This window comes from Rosa chinensis, chromosome 3, assembly GCF_002994745.2.
Source record: "Rosa chinensis cultivar Old Blush chromosome 3, RchiOBHm-V2, whole genome shotgun sequence".
Taxonomy (NCBI): Eukaryota; Viridiplantae; Streptophyta; class Magnoliopsida; order Rosales; family Rosaceae; genus Rosa; species Rosa chinensis.
The window spans coordinates 35,055,227-35,068,062 of record NC_037090.1 but is presented as its reverse complement, the minus strand read 5'-3'; the positions used below and the strand labels follow the sequence as shown (position 1 = coordinate 35,068,062).

The window sequence follows — 12,836 nt, the reverse complement described above, 5'->3', positions numbered from 1 at the left end:
TAAATTATTATTATTATTTTTTTTTACCGATAAAAATCCAACTATAATTACAATTTAACTTTTTAAAATTCTCATTTAGTTGCCAACTTTTTCTTCAGAAATGATCATCATGAAGAGATTTTGAAAGAGAGAGAAAAAAAAAGAAAGGAAAAGAAAAAGGAGGAAATATTACGTAGGAGTTTCAAACATGGTCCGTACTCTGACAAGGACCACTGAAGTATGGTGGCACATGGTTGCTGTCAAATCAGTTCGAGAGCGGACGGTTGAGATTGACAAGTACGGATGAGCGGACGGTGAGGATGGGAACTTTCCCATAACGCTCCCAGACTCTTTCTACTGGTATGAGGTCCAGCTCGGTCGGGACCCTTATAAGAGGGGAAAGAGTAAAGACCCCCCCCCACCCCCCTCACTCTCTCTCTCTCTCTCTTTCCACTGTGATCAATTTCAACTTTCAATGCCAAATCTTCTTGCTCTCTTCTCTCTCTAGCCTTTGGGGGAGGGGGGTCTGGTTTCTGAAATCGAATGGACAGTGATAGGCCTGAAAAGGAGGAAGACGAAAGCCCTTTGATTTTGAGTCCACTTGCTTCCATGGCGATCTCTTGAGAAAATGAAGTGTCATGGTTCTGTGGAGGGAAGGGTTTCCTCCATTTGGGGCTTCAATTTGGATTTGGAACAATCTCAATTTCGTCGAGTATGATGATGGTGGAATAGTAAGTAAGCTCTTGGTAGTAGTAGTAGGTGCCTAGTAGAGAACAGTAGCAGTAGAATTTGTTTTTTTGGTTTTTGGCTCTCGCTGGTGGCTTTGGCTGGGGGGTTCGAATTGGGGATTGCTATGTATGAGTTTAGTTTGAGGTAAGAAATTAATAGAGAGGAAGGCGAAGCTTGATATTGATATTGATATGAAGCTTTCCACATCAGGGTTCGGTCGGCAGGAGCAAGAAGGTAACCGTATTGTTTAATTTATTAAGCTCTTTTGTTAGTAATCTATTTGATTAGGACTGTTATTGGATTTATTGAAAAATTAAATGAAATGGCAGGAGGAGGAGGAGGAGGAGGAGCGGAGAAGAAGTGCTTGAATTCGGAGCTATGGCATGCATGCGCAGGGCCTCTGGTGTCGCTGCCGACGTCTGGGAGTCGAGTGGTTTACTTTCCTCAGGGCCACAGTGACCAGGTTGCTGCTACTACTAACAAACAAGTTGATGCTCACATACCAAACTACCCGGCCTTGCCTCCCCAGTTGATCTGTCAGCTCCACAATGTCACAATGCATGTGGGTTTCCTTTGTGTTTTTTCAATTCAGTTACATTTACCTTTTCATGTGTTATAGAAAAAAGAACAAAATTGAAACCAAATTGAATTGAGTGTGATTTGGATTTCAGGCAGATGTGGAGACGGATGAAGTATATGCCCAGATGACGTTGCAGCCTTTGACTCCGGTAAATTCTTCTTCATTTTGGGTTCAATCCGCTGAGTTTTGTTTTTCTTTTCTTAGTTGCATGATCATAACTTCTAAAGTTGTTTTGAACCGCACATGCACAGCAAGAACAAAAGGAAACATTTCTTCCCATTGAGTTGGGAATTCCAAGCAAGCAACCGACAAATTACTTTTGCAAGACACTCACGGCGAGTGACACTAGTACACACGGAGGCTTCTCTGTCCCTCGTCGCGCCGCTGAGAAAGTGTTTCCTCCACTGGTACATTCTCCTTCAAACTGCAACTGTCTTTTATGTTGTTTTGTTTGGCCTAGTAAGTTGCTGATGCTTCTTATTTACTATCTTTAATGGTTTCCTGCAGGATTTCTCGCTACAGCCACCAGCCCAGGAACTTATTGCTAGGGATCTCCATGATGTTGAGTGGAAGTTTAGGCACATTTTTCGAGGTAAGATTTGCAATGTTGGTTTCTGATTGTGCCTTTCTTCTAATAGGAACTTTTATAGTTCAGCTTTCATTCTTTTGCTTGACAACTGCCGGAATTTGGTAAGGATTCTAGTACAACAAGAAAAACATGCTTCAAACTATTAACTATATCAGGTTGTATATTCTAAGGACTCGCGATATAAAACTTTTGTGATCAATTTTTGGTGCAAGGAAAGGAGAAATTTATACTTTCATGCATTCCTTCCTTATTAAGCAATTTATGGTAGCTGTAGCACCATATGATTTGTCCTTGTACTTTGAGAGACATGGAACTGCTTTACATATAGAATTGATAAGTTGGTGGGACAGCTGTTCCCTGTATTTTGGGGTGAATCCTTTCACCATTCTTCATAGAGTGATGATTATCGGATTGGTATATTGTATGATGACGGAATAGGAAGCCAGATACCCATTAGTTTTGCAGCAGGGGTGGATCACCTACTTTCAATTGTTTGGCTAGAGTTTTTTACTACTATTGACAGGGAGTAGGTCGAGGAACAAAGGAAATATCTTTGGAGTCAATTGCTTGAGAACTTTCTTTTATCGAGTTTGATTTGCATATAATTTAGAAACTCTGGTCTTAGCTGAACTGTAAATATCCAAAATCACACCGGTGTTATAAAATTTCTTCACTCAGTCCAAGCTTCTAACCTTCTCAATCCTCCAATCCGTGCATCTTATGAGTAGAGGTTTTGCAGAAAGCTTGAGTTTGAGTGTCCTTACATTTGTAGCAGTGAGAGTCATAATGTCTGATTGTGATCAGCGCTGGAGGTCTGTTGTAGTCGTATAATGCTAGATACATTTGTATAAATGATTGTTTGCTTTTGAACACTGTCTCTGGTGATGCCCAAGTAAACCTATGTTGGTAACATAGTTATAAGATTATGCTCATACTGTCCTAATGATTGTACTTCCTGTATTTTGGATGAAGCAAAGAACATCCCATGTTAGACATCTCCAGTTGGGGCTAACCACCTATTTGTTAGGATTCAATAAAAAAGTCTGCTTATAAAGTATGCATCTATTCTTGTCAAGAGTAATTCTTATCGGATTGTTATGGACTTTTCTGTATTTAACACATCAATGTATAACATATGCATGATATTTATCATAAAGACATTAATAAAACACATGCTTGGATTTCTCTCTATTCTGAGCATTATCTGCTATATCTCTATGGGAGACCTGTGGAGTTCTGCTGTTCTATTGGCTATACCATTCACATGTCACAGCATGTATGACACTGGTGCTTAATGCATTTCAAGATGTATTTGTCTGACATATATAAGAACAAATACTGACCTACTGAGTGTTTCACCTACTCCTACCCTTTCCACTGAGCCTGCAGAATATTGGACTTGTAATGTGCTCAAGAGGCTGTAATATGCACTTTTGGAATTGGTGCAAGAATGAAAAACCACCCAAGAGGGGCCCCCATTCATGAACAGTGGAAGTGGGATTAATCAATTCTCAGCCTTGTATGAATATGTTGATAGTCACTAGACTAACTTCTGAAGAAAGCTTGTCTTCAGTCATCTTGAAGGAGCACCTTTTTGTGTCGGTGAATGTTCTTCTTTGATCAGATTTTATCTACCTGCTGTGGTCCACAAATTAGTCACCTGAAGTGGTGTTTAAAGGACATATAAGATTTATGAAGATACTTTGGGCTTATGAATTTCGATAGAGGAATGAATTTGGGCCTTAGTTCTGAAGCTACTAAGGTGCTTTTTCAGAAAGTGGAAATCTTTCCCTGAAAGCATACTCCGGAATAAACACAACAAAACATGTAGTCAAGAATGTGGAGGACCAGTTAAAATAAGCCACAGTTTTGTCCATCTCTCTCTTGCTTGGACATAGGTATAAAGTTGCTCAACCAGCTGGCTTATCTGATACCAGCTGGCTTATCATTACACTTGCTTTGGATGTTCTATGAGTTCAAGTACCATAGGCTGCAACCATAGTTCTCCTTCCCAGTAGTCACTTTTCCGAATCTCTATTGGCCCCAGGGTATCAGTGTTTTTTCTTCTTCTTTTTTGTTGCATAAATGGTAGGAAAAGTGAGAAGTCTCCAAGAATGAAAGATTCTCCTGTATGGGCTGCCCTTATAATGAAGACTGAGTGAGAATCATGAGATGTATTTCTTTCGTCTTTGCCAGTACTTAGCAGAGCTGATTCTTTTGTTGGAGGAAAAGATGTATCGATTATTAGTGAAAAAGTGAATATCTCTATCAGTGTATAATGGTTCATATGGCCCTGAAATGTCTTGTTTTATTAAGTGAGCTATTGGTGGATAAAGACATGCAATGGGTATCAGGCTTAGCAAGTAAAATAGACTATTAAGTCTTAGCTTCAATGTTTGTAGTTATGCAATGGGTAGATTGGCTCTGTATGAGGTTGATGGTTCCCACTTGTTGTAGTTGCATGGAGGCAGTAGTGCTTCAGGCTGTGTATGAGAACTTATGCCAGTGTCTGGGGGTGTGTGCCCAGTTCCTCATGACATTTCCTGGACACGAGAATCATGTGCAATGCTCTTTATGGTGTACCTTCTACTTTTTAAAACAACTAATGATCACATTATGGCATGGCATGTATAATGTACACATCAGTTCTGCCAAAGGTGCGTATGTGGTGAATCTGAGCTCGGCTCACGGCCAGGTTCTGTTGAATAGTTGATGACTGCAAGGGGTGCAAATGTGCAATAACGAGAATGAGAAATCTAGAATAAAGGTTAAGGAGGAGGAGACTTGAAGGAGGTTAAGAGAGAGAGGCAAAGTAGGCTAAGCTCAGTTTCCTGTTCTCAAATCTCTATGTCATAGTCTGTTATCCTAATACAATGGGGTCTCATTATAGGAAATCTCATAATGATAAATTAGAGCACTCTAATATAATGAGAAACATTTTTATTTAGATCTTTAATTGTTATAGATGAATCCAAACAATCACTTAACCATTACTAATTATAGAAAACAATTAAAATAAACAAAATTTCTGAGTTTGTGGCACTAAAATAAACAATTGTTTTTGCTTCCCGCCCCCGTTTCCACTACCAATGCCTGAAGTATATGTTATTGTATAATACCTAAATGTCATAAGGAAAATCTGTAGGACTTTTGAAGATAAGTATGCTCTGAAGGGCAGAATAGTATTGCAAATCACCTCTTGAGTGAGTGTAGCAGTGATGATGATAGCATGGATTAGTGGAAAGTTGACATAAGGTATAAGAGTTCATTTAACACTAGATGGCACAAGCAACATAGAGGAAAACTCTAGAAGTCATGTGAGAAATTTGATTCAAGTCAAAAGTCTCATATATGCTAAAAGGGGGATGAACTATATAAGGGAATATACTGCTGATATGAATCATGGATATAGCTTTGTAGGCTTTAATAGAGAGTATTCATATAGATGGTCCAATTAGTTTTGCCAGATTTAATTTTTTTTTACTGTTCTACATAATTTATAATTGGACTACCATTTTAATTTGATTTGATTGGTCTTAATGGGACATACTTGGATACACAGCCAAACTGTTAACTTCAGTTTTACAATTAAAAAGATGCTGATATTTACTGCTGAAAAATCATAAGTGGGCTTGCGCTGCTGATTTGCATTGTGGTTTTGTGCATCGATTACTACCTTAAAAGGAAATCCTAGGAAAAACTGACCTAATTTATGCTTTGCTGATCTTGCAGGACAGCCAAAACGGCATCTTCTTACGACAGGTTGGAGTGTGTTTGTTAGTGCCAAAAGGCTTGTTGCAGGAGATTCTGTTCTTTTTATTTGGTAGTTCTTTTCATCTAATTTTTTTTCTTGCTGATTGTCTATATGCATATAAAATCATGAACTAATATACTGGTTAATTATATCAACATAGGAATGAAAAGAATCAGCTCCTTTTGGGGATTCGCCGTGCAACTCGACCACAAACTGTGATGCCATCATCTGTTCTGTCAAGTGATAGCATGCACATTGGACTTCTTGCTGCTGCCGCCCATGCGTCTTCAACTAATAGCTGTTTTACTGTATTTTATAATCCAAGGTGACAAAACATCCATATTTTCTATTCTTTCCAATTCTTACATTTCCTTTTTGCTTATGTGTTTACTATGTCCAGGGCTAGTCCATCTGAGTTTGTCATACCCCTATCAAAATACATTAAAGCAGTATTTCACACACGTGTTTCAGTTGGGATGCGATTTCGGATGCTTTTTGAGACTGAAGAGTCAAGTGTCAGAAGGTAACATAGCTACACATGGTCAACTATGGCATTTATATTGTTAGTCTAAAAAATTGTATCTGTAATTAGCCTGGTTTCTTGCAATCATAAAGATCATTTATTACTTGGTTGTGCACAAAGATAGACGGACTTTATTGATAACAGCACATAGTTAATGTCTATTAATTGTTACAACTCAATTTAAAATTAGGTTTAAACATGTTTGTCCCTCATAGCATGTCATCAACATATCAATCCTTTTATGTATGTTGTTTTCCTATAGATAGATGATAGATGTACACTATTTTTGCATTTTCATTGGGTGTATGATATTGAGATGTTCAATGCTTGTCTTGTCAAGGTACATGGGTACGATAACTGGCATAAGTGATCTGGATCCTGTTCGGTGGCCAAATTCTCATTGGCGATCTGTCAAGGTAATAAAGCGTAGTACTATAGTACTACAATAGTAATTGCTTCTGATTATTCATTCATGGTTCCATTTCAAATCCTATATAATGGATGAGTACGTTATACATCTGTTGTTGTGCTCCTCTTAAGAGATACAACAACATATCCATTTACTTTCTAATTTCTATGTCTCTGCTTGTCGTACAGTTATGGAAAACCACCAGCTTGTCTTAGGATTGTTGTGTTACATACGTTGTTTTTTTTTCCCTCCTTCCCTTTAGTTGCAGTATAGTATCAATTTAACAAAAAATTTCTTGCTTGTAAACGTGCGATACAGTGTTGACTAAAAGAGTGATGTTATTTTGAAGAAAAAAGTTGTGTTATTTTGAAGTGTGAAATATATATGAAATGTTTTGTAAAGAAATGAGCCTGTAGTCTCTAGATGGACTTGGACAATTTGAGTGTAATGAAATTGGTACTGTCTCTAGATGGACCAAACAGGAAGCTACATAAGTTTCATGATTTCTTTGCATGTCTAAATTGAGGGGACTTGGTTGCTCAACCATAGGGAGAGGGGTTGACAATACAACCTCTGTTCTGCTTGACAATACAAGGATATCACTCATGTATTTGATAAGTACAAAAATCTTTCCCAAGTGTCATATGTGGCAATTTTGATAGTTACTTATTCTTAAAGTTGACAAAACATGTGGTGTTTCAAAACCATAACACTTGGTCTTTACATTTCTTAGTAACCCATACAGCAGCCCTTAATATTTTTATCTTCTTTTTCACCATATTTATTTCTATATTTGTAACTGAATTCATGGTAACTTGGTCATGACTCAGGACCTTGTTGCTTCTGCCTAAATTGTTTTATTTGATTTTTTATTTTATTTGCTCTTTTAATATTTGTTCTTTCCCTTGTGTAGGTTGGTTGGGATGAGTCAACCGCAGGTGAGAGGCAGCCAAGGGTTTCGTTGTGGGAGATTGAGCCTTTGACCACTTTCCCCATGTACCCATCACTGTTTCCCCTTCGACTGAAGCGTCCTTGGCATCCTGGGGCATCATCAATGCATGGTATAAGTTATATTTAATGTGATATTATTTTTGTGCCTTATCTTCACATGAAAAAGACTTGCTTCTGACCAGCAGAACTAAAATTATCATGTACCCTTATGCCAAGTGTTTGTGTATTACCATTTAGGTGTATCATGTTAAAAAAAAAAGACCAAGTATTCTTCACCTTTCCATTGACTTGAGCATTTTGCACAGATTATTTAGGGAAGCAATGGCATTGTCCCTTCCTTCATCTGTGTTATTGCTCATTTAGAAACACTGCTTCTTCCCTCCAAAGAACTAAAATAAAAAAGGAAACATTGTGGCCTTGTGGGTTTGGTTGAATGGAAAGATGATACTATTATATAGAGTTGCATTTTTTGATTTTATGGATTATTAAAATGGCGGGGATGAGGATGTTGGGGATAAGTGTGTAGATGAAATGATTTTTTAGGATAGACTAAGAAGTTTTATGAGCTTTGGTTATATCATAATATGCAATATCACACACATTTATTGGATTGCTGCTGTTTCATGTGCTGACTGTGTTCCTTGAGTTTCTCAGGCAACGTTGTATGATGTTTTTGTTTCTGGTGAACTGCTCCTTAAACTACAATTTGCTGAATTTACTAATGATTTTTTCGTATCTCTTACAAGTAAAAAAAGTCCAGTAAATTAGTAATAGATTCACAAAAAGGTTTGGCACATGTAGCATCTTTTTACTGTCACCTAGTTCATCAGCTTGTTCAAAAGTCAGAATTTGTCCATGAAGAGAAGACCGCACAAAAAAATGTCATATTCAAAGGGAGATTAGAGGTCCATGTAGCTAAGCTGTTATTCATGCTTTATTGGTATTGCAGATAACAGAGATGAAGCAGCTAATAGCTTAATGTGGCTAAGGGGTGGAACTGGAGAGCAAGGTCTTCAATCCATGAACTTCCAAGCTGTTGGTATGTTTCCTTGGATGCAGCAGAGATTGGATTCAACATTTATGGGAAATGACCCCAGTCAGCAGTACCAGGCCATGTTGGCTGCTGGTTTACAAAATATAGGAAGTGGAGATCAGCTACGACAACATGTAATGCACTTCCAGCAGCCTCTTCAGTACCTTCAGCAGCCGGGTAGCCACAATCCTCTGTTGCAGCTGCAACAGCAAGTAATTCCGCAATCAGTCCCTCATAATATGCTGCAGGCGCAACCACAAGTTTCAATGGAGAATCTGCCTCAGCAACTTCTACCACCACAATTTAACAATCAAACAGAGGAAGAGCCGCAGCAACAGCACAACACCTATCATGATGCACGTAAGGTTCAAAGGGAACAACTCCATCAGAGTCAGCAAATGAATTTGCCATCTCCATCATTTTCCAAAACGGACTTTGCTGATTCAAGCACAAAGTTGTCAGGGTCTACTACCTCTAGACAGAACACGCTTGGTTCACTGTGTCCTGAAGGGAATAATAATCTTTTGAACATCTCCAGAGCTGGTCATTCTTTGCCAGCTGAGCAGTTACCTCAACAATCCTGGGCTCCAAAGTTTGCATATGCGCAGGCCAATGACTTTGCTAACCCAATGTCATTCACACCTTATGATGAGAAAGACAATGCAGTTGAGCAAGAGAACTGTAATTCAGATTCCCAGAATCCTACTCTTTTTGGTGTTAATATAGAATCATCTGGGCTTGTATTCCCCACCACAGTGCCGAACTTTGCCACTTCTTCAAATGATGCTGACATGCCAATGCCTTTAGGGGATTCTGGATTTCAGAGTTCTCTGTATGGTTGCATGCAAGGTTCATCTGAGTTGTTGCATGGTGCAGGTCAAGTTGACCCACCAACCCCAAACTGTACATTTGTCAAGGTCTGCACTGAAAAGGATTGGATATTGTTGTCTTTTACTCTTTCTCTCTTTAAATTGTTGGACAGATGATACTGTGTTCTTGGTGCAGGTGTATAAGTCAGGGTCGGTTGGCCGCTCACTGGACATTTCCCGGTTCAGCAGCTATAATCAGCTGCGGGAAGAACTGGCCCAGATGTTTGGCATTGAGGGGAAGTTGGAAGATTGTCTTAGATCAGGCTGGCAGCTTGTATTCGTCGACAGGGAGAATGATGTGCTTCTTCTTGGAGACGACCCATGGGAGTAAGTTCTTGATTGAGTTGCATATGGACAATCTGTTATTAGAATACCTCTATGCATGGAGTTTCTCATAAGTCCTATTTTGAACCTTGGTCAGTTAAATGATGGATATCTTCCTATCCAAAGAATTTTAAAACTAACCGAACACGGTTATCATTGTTGTTAGTATATAAGAGAAATGTGGTTGGTTTCAATGTTCAATAATAGACAACAAAACTTAATAGGAGTGACATTGACAGGTTGTAACTTTGAGTTCTAGAAATCTCAACTCTTAATCTATATATTGGAGTTTAGGTGCTTGGTAGATATAAAAGATTTTTTTTGCTCACATTCTAACTATTGTCTTCAAAGGTGATGGCAGTGAGATGTTGTATTCTTTTTTTACTTCCAAGATGAGGTTGAACCTTTCCAGTCTCAAATTATTCTATTTAATAGAATAAACGATAAGTGAAAACTTGTTAGTTATCATTCAAGCAGAATATTTAATCCCAAAAAACCAGTAGTTCACCCCCAAATACTTATGAAGACGGAAGGTTTGCAAATATGTAATTATTACAGGTTTACATAATTTCAGAGAGAAGGGTGAGAGATTTCATCTCAGTTAATTTCCTGGGGATGTAGTTGATCTATCCAGTAGCAAGGAGTATTATTTCCAGGAAGTCCTCATTAATTATCTTTCACCCTTCCTGTTTAGTTGGTTGCTCAAAGTCATTTACTGTACATTCTATAAGGGAGCAGGTAATACTTTTGGGTTCTCAGTTTCTCATTTATAAGAAATGTTATGCAGGTCATTTGTGAACAATGTTTGGTATATCAAGATACTTTCTCCTGAGGATGTGCACAAAATGGGCGACCAAGCAGTTGAATCCTTTAGCCCAAATGTGGGTCAAAGGTTGAATAGCAGTGGAAATGAAACTCAAGACCATATATCTGGGCTACCATCTCTCGGCTCACATGAGTATTGAATTTTGTTACTTATGAAAAACTTCCACGCCATGACGCTTCTAGTCCCCTTGGCAAGGAGAAATTCCAGTTGGATGCAGTAACATGTGATCTGCTCAATCTGGTGTTATCTCTCGCTTTTTCAGTGTGCATCAGCATTATATGACTCATCTTTCAGAGACTGTTTAGCTCTTATGAATTTTATTTCTATAGTTAAAAATATTTTTGGGTCTGGAACTTGGATAAGGAAATCATCATACGCTGTACCATTATGTGTTGTTCATGCGAGTATCAATTGCTATAGAATTCTTACATGCTTATGGTATGTATTCGAATCAGCTTCATATTATTTGGATTGGCATCACTTCCGAATTGCTAATCCTGTACATTTTTCTTTTTAGAACATAAAATAGGTTGTGTGCAAAATTCAAGTCATTATCAAGAATTATAGCCACATCCAAGGATTTACTCCTCACCATTACCAAAAAAGGTGCTTTCAGAACCACAAGATGAGTGGGTATGTACATGGCTCATGTTAAAGAACTGGGTTGCGAGAGAGAGGAGACAGGAAAGAGGAAAGAGGAAAAATCCTCCTTGAGCATCAGAACATTTTTCTAGTCAATCTCCAAGAGTATAAGAAAAGAAGGTTCAGTACAGAGTTCAAAGTTGCATCAATCGCTCAGAGTTATATATACGGTACATGCCGAGATTACATAATCTTATATTACCATCTGATCATTTCAGTATACGACCTTAATATTGATTCTACCAAGCTGCTTGGTCCATAAGTCAGTTGAGACTGCAAGCAAATAGATACTGTATTATTTAAAGTTCCCACGCAGAATAATGTACATTGAAGTAGCCAAGGAACTCAAAAAGCCATTACAACGCTTTTCCAGAATACATGGCAAACGACTCAAGGTCCTACTGTGCTTCCTCAAATAGTCGTAATACTTGACTGTTTAAGCTGGTAATGACCTAACCTGATACCAATCACAAAGCAGAGCAACCCCAACTCCCTCTTCCCCAAAACCTCAACACTTGAACTAAGATAGCATGTTACACTTTCAGATCAATGGAGATGGGTAAATGTGCAACTCAAGCAAGATACAAGTTACAACATACAAGAAAATTAGGGGCATTAATTGTGTGAATTACTAAAACCATCATGGCTTTAAGCCGAAACTAGCTAATCTAAAGTTACTTTTTGCATTTTTTTTTCTCCCTAAAATACACTGCTGCTTGATACTTGATATAGACGTTTTACCGAGGAAAATGCACATTAAATTACTTCTGACAACTCAAACTGAATAGATTATAGTTGCTTTTCCATATTTTACCGTTAAGCTTTGCAACACACTTCAATTTGTGTTGTGCTTCCTTTGATTACTGGTTAGTTGGCTAATTACTCAAATCAGTCAAATGTTTTAACCTGTTAATGAAATAGAAACAATACCCCCAAAAACCAGACAACTCCATCTGAATTAAAAATCTTAAACCACTTCTAAGTCATAAGAGCTACATGTTACAATAAACTATGGGCATAAATCGTGTAAATTGTACTTTCCAGTAGCTTGCCAAAAGAGTGAAACCTAGTACATTTGAGCTTTACAACCTAATTATGTGAAATCTTGCTATTCTAAGTGACCAGGATTTTGCAACCATAACTAGTGATCTAAAAACTCATATCACACCATTCTATTGAAGTCCTAAAAATGGAATAACAATAAGCAATCGCTCCCAATCATATTTCTGATGCAGCGTGCTTATCATATGAACAAATATGAAGACAATTAAGCCATCCATCTCAAATCTCATCATGAATACAAATTTAAGTGACTGGCCTGATATTGTTTGCATAATCACGTCTTTTGTTTTTATTATGTTCTGCACAAAGTGTAGCTACTGCAATCATCAAATTGAAAAGTAAAAGAAAAGGCATCTATAGTCACAAACATAACATACTAACTTGATTCACAACTTTTTGTTTTTCATTATCTTCCGGCTTGATGCAGTAAACATAGAAAACGATATTGGTCACCGTGCTGAACAACAAAACCAGCATGAACAAAACTGATCCAAGTAAAATCCGAAACAGAAATTCCCAATTCACCATCTTCCACCAACCACCATGACTCAGATCATCATTCAAAC

The 12,836-nt window shown here is 37.9% G+C and overlaps 1 protein-coding gene across 1 annotated transcript; it reads left to right on the top strand.

Annotated features, from left to right (window-relative positions):
* Positions 1-392: 392 nt before the first annotated feature.
* Positions 393-11,061, top strand: LOC112192482 (auxin response factor 8). Its single transcript, XM_024332237.2, has 13 exons — positions 393-942; positions 1,038-1,270; positions 1,380-1,436; positions 1,540-1,695; positions 1,796-1,880; positions 5,610-5,700; positions 5,792-5,956; positions 6,032-6,154; positions 6,495-6,570; positions 7,477-7,624; positions 8,464-9,464; positions 9,553-9,743; positions 10,528-11,061. Exons 1-13 carry the CDS (start codon positions 900-902, stop codon positions 10,703-10,705), a joined length of 2,547 nt encoding a protein of 848 aa, XP_024188005.1. The 5' UTR covers positions 393-899; the 3' UTR covers positions 10,706-11,061.
* The last annotated feature ends 1,775 nt before the right edge of the window (positions 11,062-12,836 follow it).